Source organism: Balaenoptera physalus (assembly GCF_965194825.1).
Source record: "Balaenoptera physalus genome assembly, chromosome: 2".
Taxonomy (NCBI): Eukaryota; Metazoa; Chordata; class Mammalia; order Artiodactyla; family Balaenopteridae; genus Balaenoptera; species Balaenoptera physalus.
The window spans coordinates 36,270,876-36,286,816 of NC_138883.1; the positions used below are offsets into that span (position 1 = coordinate 36,270,876).

General features: G+C 35.0%; 1 protein-coding gene across 5 annotated transcripts in view; it reads right to left on the reverse strand.

The window, feature by feature from the left end:
• FUT8 (fucosyltransferase 8) overlaps nt 1–15,941 on the reverse strand; it is a 311,319-nt gene that overhangs the window by 56,445 nt on the left and 238,933 nt on the right. For all 5 annotated transcript variants that reach the window (XM_082451693.1, XM_082451690.1, XM_082451691.1 and 2 more), the window contains one exon: nt 3,473–3,710. In XM_082451693.1, the coding sequence (XP_082307819.1) occupies nt 3,473–3,710 (238 nt within the window). The remainder of the gene's footprint in view (nt 1–3,472; nt 3,711–15,941) is intronic.

Here is a 15,941-nt window from a genome sequence, read left to right on the forward strand (position 1 = left end):
TCATTTATTCAAGAGTATTTCTAGCAACTAGAAAAGCATCTTGGAAGCTGGTCGCCATATATAGCCTAAAACAGTCAAAATACTTTTAAAAACAAATGAATTTTTGTTGAAAGATTCTTCAAACTATTAAATACCAAGATTCCCATTCTGAATTATCATAAGGAATGTAGTTGGAAGAATCAGGTCTATGAACATGTAGTTAGTTCAGGTTTAGGAAACATTTTGCGATACAGAAGAATAACTGACCATTTTATCAACAACTTTAGAACAGACAGGACATCTATAGGTGACAGGGAAACGTTATTATTAACTGGAAGCATAATTTTTAATATTTTGCTTCACTAAACCAAATTATACTACAAAGGATACGGTTTCATACACAAATATAAAAAAAATGAAGGAGAAAAAAAGCACTCAACTTACACCAAGGCATGATTTGGCTATTCAAATGATCAAATGTGCATACTAATTCCTGTACTGGTGACAGATCTGAACAGAAATCACTAAATTCCACCTGCAAGCACATCATGTCAAGTGTGTATGAACAATAATAATCTCATGGCAGTGGTGCCAAGGGAAATATCCCAAGGTTCTTTGTATAAGTCAGAACAATAACAGATTTAGTTGATTTATGGCTAACTGAAGGATTAATGTTATTAAATTTCATTCTGATTCCTCTGATTCTAGAAATAGGTTAGTTTCTCCAAAAGGTACATATATAGATAATATACATAGACAGATACGGAAGTGGATGGCAACATACTTCTCATAAAAATGAAAGTATTCTAAGTTCAAACATAAACTTCTTCCTTCTTTTAGATATAAGATTAGCATCTAAATTATTTTGTTATAATGAGTTCTGCAAGAATATTGAAAATAACTGCTAGTTTAATTAATTAAAGGTGTCCAATAGGCACAGTTTAATTCATTAGCATGGAGAAAAATATATGATTTTATATAATACCTGCAGTTATAAAGGAAGTATCTATTTAATTAAAATTATAATTCTATGCTACCATGATAAAATGATTTCTTTGATCAGGGATGGCAAATGACTAAGGAGAAAATACCATTGGTAACTCTTCAGTGCCTAAAATTATATGAAAGATTTGGAAAAAGTTACAGAATAGGGGGAGGAAAGAGGACAGAGATATTAAATTCGTCATCTTATTTAGTTCCCAAACATTCAGGACAGTTTCTAATCATTATTCTGCTAAGTAAGGTGTTTGACATGAGCTTACTAGGAAGGACTTAAACTGGATGTAGGTAGAGTGAATGTACTAACCAGAATTCTGTCATTTGTAAGCTGTGTGATCCTGGAAAAGCCACTTAGTATCTACCAGGCCTCAGATTGCACATAAATAAAGGAAAGATAATTTCTAGAACCTGTTTAATTGTAATGTCAAGAAATTCTGAATGTTTCAAATTCAAGCCATTGTTAATCTTCATGTTCTGTAGTTGCTACTACAGACTACAAGATGTATGAGGAAGGCTTACAATCAAACAAACCAAGTAACTAGTTGTAACATATAGGCATGGCCAACCTACACACTGAATTTGACGAGTCTAGTGAGGCTAACCTTTTACTTTTTTATTAACTGACTGCTACTCAGAAAGCTGCCTCTCCCTAGAAACAGTGAAACATAAGAACTTTGTCCTACGCCAGCTATATGCTTCCACAATCAAAGAAACTTGAAACTGAACTAAGTTCACAAAATGAAAAAGTTAGCCACAGTGAGACTGACAGAGTTGCTTTTCCTGTATCTTCCTAACCTTGACATCTAATCTGTACCAGCTATAAACTACAGACCAGTCAATGGAAGAGGTAACCTCAAAACTAAAACTCAGGTAGGTTCTAGATGAAGAGGTTCACTTTAAAATTTGAAGTAAGTTACAAAGAAAAAAATATGCTGATATACCAAATAAGGTTCCTAAATAATCCTACGGAAAACAAAACTCACATCACAAGATAATACTTTAAATCCATATAGCACATTTTATAGAGCAACTTAAAGCATTTTATAGAAATTACCCAATTGACTTTCTTGACACTTCTGTGAAGTCAAGTATTACCTGTATTTTCCAAAGAAGGCAAAAAGAAACAAAGGAACTAAAGTTATTTACTTTGCCAATGACATAGCTCTCTATTGCACATCTAGGGTTTTAACTTGTGAAAAAAGGTGCTCAGCTCCATAAGAAATTACATTAACTGAAATGCCTCAGCATTTTGAAAAATACTGGAGTTCTCACAAGATGTGAGTGCAGAGATAGTGTACTGACTTACTTCGCATTTCACCTGGTCACTTAGTTCAATATCTGCCACACTGTCGGTACTCAATGAATAAGGGCTATTAAAGATAGCTAACAATTACTAGAGCTCATATATCAGGTACTGTGCTAAGTGCACTATACATATTAGTTCATTTAATCCCACCAACAACTCAAAGAGGTAAGTGAATTATTACTTTTCATTTTACTGATGAGGAAATGAAGGCCTAGGTTAAGTAACTTGCCCAAGATTACAAAATGATACAGCAAAGATTTTACAAAGGTAGCCCAACTTGGGACCTTGTTTAAAGATCGTCGTTGTAGAAAGAATAAGAGACTAGCAGTAAGAAACTCTATCTATACTCTATTCCCTCTATCACCAAGTCCTTGGAGAGAAGAGAAATTTCTTGCTGATCTTTGTATCTCTTCTCAGGCTTAGCATGGTACCTTAATCACATTATTCCTCATTAAATGTTTCCTGAATAAAATTAAAATCACATAAACAAATTAGGCTTCATTGTCCTCAACTGTAAAATGGAGATAAAGGTACCTGCACTGTCTGCCTAAGTCGTTCTCATAGTGTGGTCCCTGGACCTGGAAACTTCGTCAGAAATGCAAGTATCAGGCCCTACCCCAGGCCTACTGAATCAGAAAATAGTATTTTCTGATTCAAGGTGATTCTCACACATGCTGAAGTTTGAGAACCACCAGTCTACCTTAAAGGATAATTTGGAGGATCAAATGAATACAATAATGTGAAAGCACCCAAAAAAGTGAAGTATATCATCATCATAATCATTAAAAGAGTAAATTATGTTCCTTGAAAAAACTTAGTGATTTTGCTAGATCCGGATAAAAATGAACATCAGAAATGAAATTATCATGAGGGAATTCCCTGGTGGTCCAGTGGTTAGGACTCTGCACTTTCACTGCAGGGGGCACGGGTTTGATCCCTGGTCGGGGAACTAAAGTCCCCACATGCTGCATGGCACAGCAAAAAAAAAAAAAAAAAAAGGAAGAAATTGATCATGAAACATTTTGTGAATAAAATATTATTATTCCAGACTTTATCTGGATAATGTATAGCATTCACGGATGCAGAGAAAAAGACGACTATGAGCCATAAGGTTGTACATAGAAATCTGATAACTTGGTTATGCAGCGGTTCCACACAGAGAGATAACAAACTACACAGGCTTCTTACCTGACCAGTGTCCAGTGGAGATGCCAGATCTGTCTGTGCAGGTCTCACTTACAGGTCTAAACACAGTTTCCCATCCTCCAGTAGCATAGCGCCAATTGTGAGATTCCAAGATGAGTGTTCGTTGGGTGCCATATGCAATCATGAAGCAGTAGACCACATGATGGAGCTGACAGCCATAGCCACAGCCTTTGTTGATATTACACACTAGCTTCTTGGCTTTGCTGCAGTCCTTGGGATTCTGTCAGTAAGGAAGAGAAACAAAGGTGAAGATAAGCTGTACTGCGAGGTTAACTTCTCTTTATAGGTGACAAATGTCAAAAATCATATAATAAGCCAGGACTAATCCAGTATATCTTATTAATTAAGCAAGGAATTCAGCTTTAAGATTATATTTCAAAGAATCCACTGAAAATTTTATGTGCATACTTACGGAGGTGGCAGTGAAAAAGACCAGTTACTTTGGAAACATCACTAAACAAACATGAAATTAAGCAGTTACGTTTTAAAAAATACTCTTTCACTTCTCTATCACTCAGAACATGCAAGTATGATCTTCTCTGAACTCAAAGTTGCACACACTGAAATCTTTATGAAAGAAGCAAAATAGTTCGCTTATTCCATGTGCAGTTCAGCATTCTGAGATTATTACCTTCACTGATGAAACAAATCATCTTAAAAGAAAAACCATAATTTAACTAATAATTCCATCTATTCCAGAATTCGAGATGTCACCAACAAAACGTACTTTTTCATTATGGAAGTAAAGCCACTGAGTAAAAGGATATCTGAGTTCAACAATTAAAAAATATCAGTCATGGGACTTTTTCAAAAAACCAGTATTGATGATACCAGTAATTTAAAAAATAAAATGTAGAGCATGTTTTATATTGGATGTATTGAGAATGTGCTATGCCAATTTTTAATCAGGAGATCCATTTTTAATATTTACATGTTTTGCTATAAGATGAATAGCAAGTGGTTAAAACATTTAATATTATCTAACAGTGGGTGCAATGGGGTTAAGCAAACGTGAAAAATTCTTTTTTCCCATTCTATAGTTTCAATTCCACTGTAATTTGTATGGGCTGTTGCTAAATGTCCCTAGGCATCTTAGTTCTTCAAGTAAAAATTTGTTTTGACAAGGACTCCTTAGCCTGAGAAATTTTTCAAGCTGTTCTGTCTGCAAGGGAAGAGAAAGGATGGGTACCTTCAGGAACAGAATCTTTTCTTCCACATAGCAAGAAGCAAGGTAATCAGTTCTCAATTTATATGAGCCTTTAATAAAGCAGTTGCCAAACCACAAATCTACAACTATTTTCTAGGGATATCATCTGCTCTGTAAAGTAGAGTCCTAGAAACAAAAGCTAGGATGGTAAGTCTATAAAATGATTCTGAAAGAAACGCTGAAAAAGGAAAATGCCACACACCGTTACTTTCAGAAGAAGTATCTTTCATACTCAGGTGTGCCACTGCAGGCTGGTCCTTTCAGATCAAAGCAGAACCTATACCATCAAGAGCCTTCTGAAGAGTTAGAGCCCTTATGAACCCAAGAGAGCCCAGATAAAATTCAGCAAGACGTGGTCAATACTGTTTCCTCAATCAAGTACTAGAGTTGCTGAATTCTCTTCACTTGAGACTTTGAACTCATGGCAGACTCCTAAGGCAATAAAGATCCCCACTCCAGGTGCTACAGCCACAAAAGAGTTAAGAAGAACAGAGGGGGTGTGATGTTGGGAGACCAATTTATCATTTACTTTCTTCTAATATTATACAAGGATCTGGGAATAAAGAATATTCAAAGCTTTATTATTAATTCAATAGTTAAGAGAGCAAAGAATATCGACATTTGTCAGATTTTTCATGAACTGTAAGAAATACAGCACTTTGAATATCTCTAAAATTCATATGAATGAAAATGTCCTTCATATATTTTTCAATAAACATTTTCTTTTACAACTGCTTTTAGATGTACAGAATTATTGCAGAGTTAGTACAGAGATCTCATATACCTCACAACCAGCTTCCCATATTATTATATCTTATATTAGTCTTCACATTTTTTAAAGGAAAAAAGAGTAAAGGAACATAATAATTGAAACAGATGACCTTTAGCTTTCAAACTGTAGATTTTTTACTTAAAAGAAGACACATCTGCATTAAAAAATACACATCTACTGTGTTTCTTAAGAGTTTAATTAGAACCCAGTGTTTCGAGCACAAGAACTGAGGCCTAAGAGAAAGAAGAGGGTAATTTATGAAATGAAGCGTAATTCAAGAGTCTTAATGTGTCTCAAAGTAAGCTGAAGAGAGAATATATTAAATCTTTCTGTTATGTATTGATAACACAGAGAAAGGGAAAAAAATCTATTATGTATGGTTCTGGAATGAGAAAGGTCTACATATACAAGGTAACCAATGGAAGACTCTAAGGCAGGAAGTGATAAGAGAAAATGAATGGCTGTTTGGAATGATAACAGTTAAACAAAACACTGAAAAAGCTCAGTGCCACAGCCCGATTTCTTACCAAAATAATATTTAAAAGTCTGCAAAATTCAAAGGATCTTGCTCATAAAAGATTCAGAAATAGGAGAGAGACAGCGAGAAACAGAAAAAGTATATGTGTTTCTAACACAAGATTAGGGTCATCAGAACAAAGATCTAGAAAAAACAAGCAGATAAGATAAAAGGTAAACAAAGCAACAACTCAGATGGATAGGGATTTACTCTGATGGAAAGGAACCTCACAGAAAACCCCTTATCTGAGCTAAGTTTTTGTTATCCGACACTGTTATGAAGTAGCAACAAATAAGAGATTTATGGGAGTCTATAAAAGGGAAACAGAGCCATTGTTATACATACATACATGCATATATATAATCTCCAAATTTCTTACCAAATAGACTTTGTCAATTACCACTGATCCTGATTTTATACTTTTCTGTTGATGTCTACAAAAAGCTTGAAGGTTTGTCTCATCCATAAGCAATAATATAGAGAAGGGCCTCATTACTAAAAGAAGCTTTACTTTAATCATGTTATCACTTTAACAGGGTAGCTATTTCTGATGATAAAATCTGTTTTTCATTTGCTTCCTGTGTACCTAATCACTCTCTTGTATATTTCTCTACCAGTAACGCCAAAATGCAGGCAGATAGTTTTGTTCTATGTTATAATGCTTTATCTCTTTCCCCTCCCTCCCGTCTTAAGGTACTCCCTCCATTCACCTCAATCTTTCTCTCTCTCTCTCTCAGACACACACACACATACACACACACACACACTTGGAATATGATACACTCCAAGCAGATGTAGGCTCACTAGGAAGCACTTCTTATTCGTGAGTGGGAGATGGGGAAATACAGATTGAAAATGCTACCCCGTAATGCTCTCCCCTGGGAGAGCGTCCTACTTCTCCCTCCTTCTGCCTTGAGTATCACTCACTGATCAAGTATAGGCGAACCTTTGTTCATTTAATAAATATTTATTAAGCACTTAACTTATACAAGGAAACTTGGGAGATGACAATCCAATAGAATAAGAAATTATATACACAAATAACTACAATAGACAATTTAAATGTTTTAAGACCATGGTAAACAAGGAATTAAGGAATGGAAGAGGAAAAAAAAGTCACTTTCAGCTGGACTGGAAAGGGCTATGAATAAAACTGCATTTAAAATAAATCTTTAAGATATAATTTATTGTGTTTATGAAATGCTAAGTAAATGTACTTTTTCCATTATTCAATGGAGGCCTATATTGCAAAGAATAATTGTGAAGGGCAAGGTAAAATTACTTTATAAACTCTACATATTATATTTATAACGTAGGATTTTTGTATACAGGGCCTTCTTAAAGTCAGACTCATCAATAGGCACATGCATTCTTGCTTCTTTCAATGATGATGTTATTTAAGCTTGAGAATAGGAGGCAAATTTGTCAAAATTACTTAAGACAACGTGTTCTAGTTGAAGAACTGCAGAGGTTTAATATTTTTTCTAATTCAAGCTCTGTTATGAATTCAATTGTGTGATTTTGCTTCAATTTGGTAATTTAAAATTGAGATAAAAATTACCTCCCTCCATAACCTCTTCCTGCTCACCCATCCTTCCATCTCAGAGACACTATGAGGCTAAAATACATGCTATATGCTCAAAACTAATTCAAACATACTTCTCATTTACCCTCATAATCTGAAGAGAACATTACTTCACACTGGATAAATGAAATACTTTTTTGCATTTAGTGCTACAAGGTGGCCCAATCATGGGCCCTTGTAAGCTGACAATGTTACGTAACATTTTTACAGTTATAATTCTGCAGCAAAGCTGTTACCATAGGACATATAAGAAATGAGGACTTAAGATAAAATGGGGTTCTTCTGTATTCAGTTTCCTTTTGTTCAGCTCTTTTAAAAAATTTTAACACTATCTGAGGCATTTCTTATGATGCTGTTAGCTTCCAAGAATGACCCTATCTCAGCAGAACTGAAAACTATATTTGCTCTCACTGTCCTATAAATCAACATTGGGAAGCATATTTAAATCAATATTCCTCTAACTAACACAGTATATTAAAGGAAGCAGCAACTCTTAAACCTAAATGATTACTAATTTGCTAAAGGCACCATCAAAATGCTAAAATATCTATTTTACTTTGGTTACAAATATGAAAATAGTCGCTCTTGGATATATTTCAAATAAGGAAGCCAGTTTAGTTTCTACTTTGCTAAAAAAGAATAATTTGGAATCAACTAGTAAACCACAAGCATTATTATATTACTTAGGCACTGCTAGGATTTAGAGGTTTCTACTTCCTTCACTTAGTAAATTAGTAGTAATTGTGAATTAATGATGTAATATTACAAAATATAGTACTGATTCCATGGCTTTTAAATTAAATCACAGATAAAGCCTTTTGCCAGGACTATTTAGATTTTCCATACAAATTAAAGCCTCTTCAGAGGAAAATTTTCCAGCCACAATGTAATTTCCCTCACTTATCTGCCCAGTTACTACAGACCAAAACACTGCAGAAAAAGCCTAAATCAACAACAAACAGAAAGCATTTGGTCAATGTAAACTGGATATAATATCTCCAGGCATCTCTTGCAAAGAAAAAATGCTCAATAACTATTAGTTCAGAAGAACTGCATGTACAGAGACAAAGGTGATGTCAAATCCATTGTCACAAAAATACACTAATTGGTGGCAAGCCAAAATTTAGAATTCAGGTCTCCTTAATCCATCGCCCAGTGCTCTTATCCGTCCCCCCACCCCATGATGTCTTCAATACAAGATGCAGCAAGAAACACAGACTCAGAGCACTTACCGGGTCATTGTTTCCCCAGATTTATGGATGTATACTCGACAAATAAAAATTGATTATATTTAAGGTGTACGGCATGATGTTTAAAAATATGTAAACACTGAAATGATCACCACCATCTAGCTAATTAACGTATTTATCACCTCACACAGTTACGTTTTATTTTTTGGTGGGGAGAACAGTTAAGATTAACTCTCTCAGCAAATTTCAAGTATACAATACAGTATTATTAACTACAGTCACCATTCTGCACATTAGTTCTCTAGAACTTATTAAACCCACATAACTGAACCTTCGTACAATTTGATCAACATCTCCCCCTTTCCCCCACCTTCCTGACCCTGATAACTACTGTTCTACTCTCTGCTTTTATGAATTTTTTAGATTGCACATATAAGTGAGATCATGCAGTATTTTTCTTTTTTGTGTCTTATTTCATTTACCATAATGTCCTCCAGGCTCATCCATGTTGTTGTAAATAGCAGGATTTTCTCTTTTGTTATGGCTGAATAACATTCCATTGCTGTTTGTACACACACACACACACACACACACACACACACACACACATTTTCCTTATCCATTCATCCACTGATAGAACCATAAGTTGTTTCCATATCTTGGCTATTCTGAATAATGCTGCAATGAACATGCGGGTGCAGATATCTCTTTGAGATACTGATTTCATTTCCTTCAGATAATATACTCAAAAGTGGGATTGCTGGAATCATATGGTAGTTCTATTTTTAATTTTTTGAGGAACCTCTATATTGTTTTCCATAATGGCCATACCAATTTACATTTCCACCAACAGGAATGGGGACAAAGGTTTCCCTTTTTCCACATCCTCCACAACACTTATTAACTTTTGCCTTTTTTGATAATAGCCATTCTAACAATTATAAGGTGATATGACTCTTTGTAGTTTTGATTTGCATTTCCCTAATGATTAGTGATGTTGAGCACCTTTGCATATACTTGTTGACCCTCCTGTATGTCTCTTTTGAGAAACGTCAGTTTAGGTTTTCAGCCCATAATATGATCAGGTTATTTGGTTTTTTGCTATTGAGTTGAATTCCTTACATATTTCGGATGTTAACCCCTTAGCAGATATCTAGTTTACAAATATTTTCTCCCATTCTATAGATTGCCTTTCGATTTTGTTGTTTCGTTTGCCGTACAGAAGCTTTTCAGTTTGATCTAGTTCCACTTGTTGATTTTTTATTGTTGTTGTTGTTGCTTGTGCTTTTGGTGTCATATCTAAAAAAATCAAATGTCAAGGAGCTTTCCCCCTTTGTTTTCTTCTAGTAGTTTCAGAGTTTTAGGTCTTACATTTAAGGATTAAGAATCAGAACCCTGGGGATCCTTCCAGCTCCTCTCTAATAACATTCCTTCTATAGGGGGGAGTTAAACCACAAATAGCTCCTATTTCCGATAAAGAAAGGTCACTAAAGGAATGAGCCAGGTAAGTTAAATTTTATTCTGCTCTTTGCTCTAATCATAAGACTAAACAGTTTTTAATTTGCTTGTTTAAAAAGATTTGCAACATCTAGCTTTGTGTTGGTAATGAAGAAAAGATTCATTAATAGCGTGGTGAAAGCACTTCATTGTATTGGAAACGATTTTATTTCTCTAAAATTATTTTCAAAACGAAAGCAGAAAACGTAATGAAGCAAACAAAAGAATTGAAGTACTACACAGTGGTAATTAAAATAAAGACTCTGGGCATAGTTAACCATGAAAGAGAAAGTTAAAAAGCATTCTCATTTTTAAAAGCCAAGACCGGAAATCATTGTCTCTTAACATATTAAACAAGAATATTTTCATAGCAAAGTTAAAGGTAGTTTCAAGGTGTGCTTTCCACCCCTCTGGCAGAGAACAATCTGTTTTAAGTAGAAAGAACAACACAATAGCTGACCAACAAGTAGGCCACCCAGTGCTTCAGGAAATCAATTTCCCTGTGGGTATTTTATAAAACTTCAAGAGTATAAACTTAATGGAGAAAAGATATCAAGATACATAGTTTACAGGCTATTATCCTGATGAATTGAAGCAAAAGGTAGATAGTTATTATACAGTTATAGAAGAGGAAAGCTCTTCTTGGTAAGTAAAGCCAATTAATTGGCTTACTTTAAATGCATTTTTTAAACTTCTGCTCTTTGCCTAGAAGTCTCTATTGAATGTCTGGAAGCCATTTTTTAAAAGATGGAAATTCTACAGATCCAGTAGAAAGCAACAAACAAATGCGGGGAATTTCTTCTACTAATGGTCTTTGAGACAGTATTCTGTCATCTCTGGGTATTCCAGGTAGTCTCTAAAAAAACCTCTATCTCAGGTTCAAGTACATCAGAGCAACCTTGGTAATACTGTCTGCTTCCATAAGGGCCACAAAGGGAAGGCAGAGAAAGAATGAGATGCATCCAAGTTTAATTCTCTCATTCAAAATCTAATGTAAACACAACTCCCTCCAAGGCTAGAGAAGAAAAGTTAAGTTACCTGCGGAGCCAGATTCTGCCAATCCTACATAAATGCATAGAAGACGTATCTCCTCGAGCACCTTCAGTATTTCTCCCTAAGTTTATAGCCTGATTCCCAGGTCTCAGAACCAGCTGAACTGGTCCAGTTAAAAACAGCATGCTTACAAAATTAAGGTTGAATTTCAGAAAGGCCCTCCACCCACCATCATTTTACTTAACAGAATTCATGGGGTTCTCTCCTCAAAATCAAAATACAGGCATGCTATGGCAGGCAGACACTCTCTTAAAAAAAAAGAGGGAGAGAGGAAAAGGGGGGAGGAAGTAGTAGAATGGGAAAGAGGGAGGAGGAAAGGAGAAGAAGGGAGGGAAAGCTGGAAGAGAGAAGAGAGAGAGAGGAAAGAGGGAAGAGGGAAGAGGAGGAGGGGGGTGGGGGGTGGGCAGCGGAAGAAGAGGGGAGAAGGAGAAAGAAGGAGAAAAGTAAAAGCAAGCTCCAGAATGGTTAACTCTGACCTATACAGGATTCAAAAATAAAGTAGATAGCAGACACAAAAGAGAAACGCTGGCTGGAACTTTGTTCTTGTGCAAAGGCTGCTGCAGGTGGTTTGTTTTTTGCTTTAAATAAAAGTCAAAATAACTTACACTGTTTTGCCAGCTCTTCCATTCTGCAAAATGCCATTCTTCAAGGTAGAAATGGTACTTATAGCACTTGTCTACTCGCTGGCTTTTAAATCAAACCATCAACAATAATTAACCCAGATGTCAAATCTTGCTACTTTTTCTCCTGGGGAGAGGCTTTGCTCCACTTCTCCATGCAGCTAGCCATGCACTGAGAATCCACTATTAGCAGAGCAGAAATTTCTTTGGAATCCCTGGTTATTATTATTATTATTATTTCGATTAAAAAAAACCCAACCTGTTAAGATCACTTTTCTCACCACCTCAGTTTAACACTGCTCTAACCAATTCATGTTATTTTCTTTACTTTTGAAAATCTTAGACTCTGCATTTTTTTGCTGTTTATTTGTAAATAACTTAAGACCCTTAATAAATTGCAAACACAGTAGAGTTACTGTGTACCTTCCACACAGCTTTCCCCAATGAGAACATCTTACTTAACCACAGTACATTATCAACATCAGGAAATGGACATTACACAACATTATTAACTATAATATAGACCTTATTTGGATTCACCAGTTTTTACATGCACTCATTTTTTTTTTTTTTTTTTGGTATAGTACTATCAAAACATGTAGAGACTCATGTAACCACTACCATAATCAGGATATAAACTGCTGCACCAAAACAAAGAAATTCTCATACACTATCCCCTTTAGAGTCACACCCTTCCCCAAACCTTAATCCCAGGGAACCAGTGATCTCTGTTCTCCAGAACCAATGGTCTCTTTTATCACTTGGCATAACGCTCTTAAGACCCATCCCAGTTATTGTGTGTATCAATAGTTCATTGCTTTTTATTGCTGGGTAGTATTCTGCTATGTGGAATGTACCACAGTTAATTCACCCATTGAAGGACATTTGGGTTGTTTTCAGGTTTTGATTATTACAAATTAAGTTGTCATGTATGTGAGTGTACAGATTTTTGTGTGGACATGAGTTTTCATTTCTCTAGAATGAGAATACAGCAGTATAACTGCTGAATCACATGGTAAGGACATGTTTAACTTTATAGCAAACTGCCAAACTATTTACCAGAATGGCTGTACCATTTTATATTCCCATGAAGAATCTATGAGAGAGCTGGTTGCTCAGCATTACTTTAGCCATTCTGATAGGTGTGTAGTGGTATCTCATTATGTTTTTAAGTTGCATTCCCCTAATAGTTTATGATTTTGAACATCTTTTCGTGTGCTTATTTGTTATCCATATTTACCCTTTGGTAAAGCTGTCTATTCAAAACTTTTACCCATTTTTTGACTGGATTGTTTCTTACTGTTGAGATTAAAGAGTTCTTAATACATTCTGGATACAGGACCTTACTTGGATGTGTGATTTGCAAAGACTTTCTCCCAGTATATGGCCTGTCTTTTCATCTTCTTTAACAGGGTAACATTCTCAGATCAAAAAGTTTTTAATTTTGATAAAAGTCTAATTTACTTTTTTTTCTTTTATGAACCATTCTTTTGGTGTCACGTTTAAGAACTTTTAGCCTAAGTCACAAAGATTTATTCCAAAGATTTTCTTTATAGTTTTACAGTTTTACATATAGAAAGCTTTATAGTTTTACATGTCACATTTATTTTATCTGTCAGATTTACTATCCATTTTGAGTTAAATTTTAAGTAAAGTGTGAGGTTTAGGTCAAGGTTCATTTTTTGCTTATGAGATGTCCAATGATTCCAACATCATTTATTGAAAAGACTATGCTTCCTCCATTGGATTGCTTTTGTACCTCTCTTAAAAATCAATTGCCCACTCATAGGTGTATACTCAAAAGAACTGAAAACTGATACTCAAACAAATACATGTACAGGTATATCATAGCAGTACTCAAATAGCAAAAGGCAGAAACAGCCCAAATGTCCATCAGTGAATGAATGGACAAATATTGGTATATCCATACAATGGAATGTTATTCAGCCATAAAAAGGAATGAAGTACTAACACAAGCTACAACATGTATGAAACTTGAAAATATTATGCCAAGTGAAAGAAGCCAGACAGAAAAGGTCGCATGTTGTATGATTCCATTTACGTGAAATATTCAGAATAGGGAAATCCATAGAGAATGCATATTGGTGTTTTCCAGGGGCTGGGGGAAGGGGAAAATGGGGGAATGGAGAACAAATGCTTAATGGGTATGGAGTTTTCTTTTGAGCTGATGAAATATTTGGGGACTGGATAGAGGCGGCGCTTGCAGAACCTTGTGAATGCACTAAGTGCCACTGAATTGTTCACTTTAAGATGGTTAATTTGATGTTATGTAAATTTCACCTCAATGGAAAAAAAGCAAGTTAGCGAACCTATGTGGGTTTATTTTAGACTCTGTTCTGTTTCACTGATCTACATGTCTACCCCTCCTCCAACACCATACACTATCTTGATTATTTTAGCTCTACTTGTAAGTCTTAAAGGTAGAAAGTGTGATTCCTCTAACTTTATTCTTCTTTCTCAAAATTGCTTTAGCTATTTTAGTTATTTTGCCTTTCTATTTAAATTTTGAAATCAATTTGTCTACACATACAAGAAGAAAAAGACTTGCTAGAGTTCTGATGGGAATTGTGTTAAGCCTATGGATCAAATTGGGAAGAACTGGCAGCTTTTCTAGGCTGAGTCTTCCAACCCATGAACACAATATGTCCACTCATTCATTTAGGTCTTCCTTCATCAGCATTACACAAGTATTTTAAGTATTGCTTTTTCACTTTTACGAATAAGTGTAAATGGCATGATGGCATAAAATTTTGGTTTCTAATTGTTTCTTGCTGAGATGTAGAAGTATGATTAATTTTTGTGTGCTGATCATATATCCCGTGACTTTGCTAAATTCACTTAAATGTTCTACGAGTTTTATTATCGTGTGGTTGTTGTTTTTTGGTAGATTATTTGGGACTTTTCTATGCAGACAATCATGTCACTTGCAAATACAGACAATTTTCTTTCTTCCTAGTATGTATGCCATTTATTTCTTTGTCTTGCCTTACTGCCCTGCACAGAACTTCCATTACTATGTTGAACAGGAGTGGTGAGAGCACACACCCTTGCCTCATTCCCAATTTTAGGGGAAAAGCCTATGGAAATAGTCTCTCACCATTAAGTGTGATATTACCCGTAGGTTGTTACCTGAAGATGCTTTTTTAACAGATTGAAGAATGTCCCTTCTATTCCTAGTCTGCTGAGTGTTTCATCATGAATGGATGTTGGATTTTGTCAACAATTTTTATCATATGTCAACATATTTTTTATCATTTTAATATATATATCATGACCGAGTAGGGTTATTCCAGAAAAGCAAAACTGGTTAAGTATTCAAAATTCATTCAATACAACCACAGTAACAGTTTAAAGAAGAACTACATGATCACACCAATTAATAAAGAAAAAACTTTTGACAAAATCCAACACCTATTCCTGCTTTCCTGTGCATGATTTGAACTTCATCTAGTATTCAATTTTGGTTCGTCTATAGTGTTTATTTTTGTAAAGTACATATCGTCATAGAGTATTTTAAATGGCTGCTCTGGGGATTACAATTTATATAGACATAGTTTATTACAATTACTCATACCAACATTTTACTGTTTCAAGTGGAATGTAGAAACCTTGCTATAACTTTTAGGTCTGTTTACTCTCTCCCCTTTTGTCTTAAAAATTAGCTTTATATCTCAGGGAAAACTGAGAATGAAAAAAAATTACACTGAAAACTATACAGACAATATTATAAATTTTGCTTTTTACCATCAAACCATTTTAAAAACTTAAGGGGAGGAAACTAGTCAGTTACCCTGTATCTACTCTTTCATTTGTACTTTTTTCATTCCTGGTAGTCCATGTTTCCTTCTGTCATCACTTTCTGTCTGTCTGAAGAATTTCCTTTTTTACAGCAAGTCTGCTGGCAAAAAACTCTCTTAGTTTTCCTTCATCTGAAAATGTCTTCATCTCATATTTTCACTGGACGAAGGATTCTGGATTGATAGTTCTTT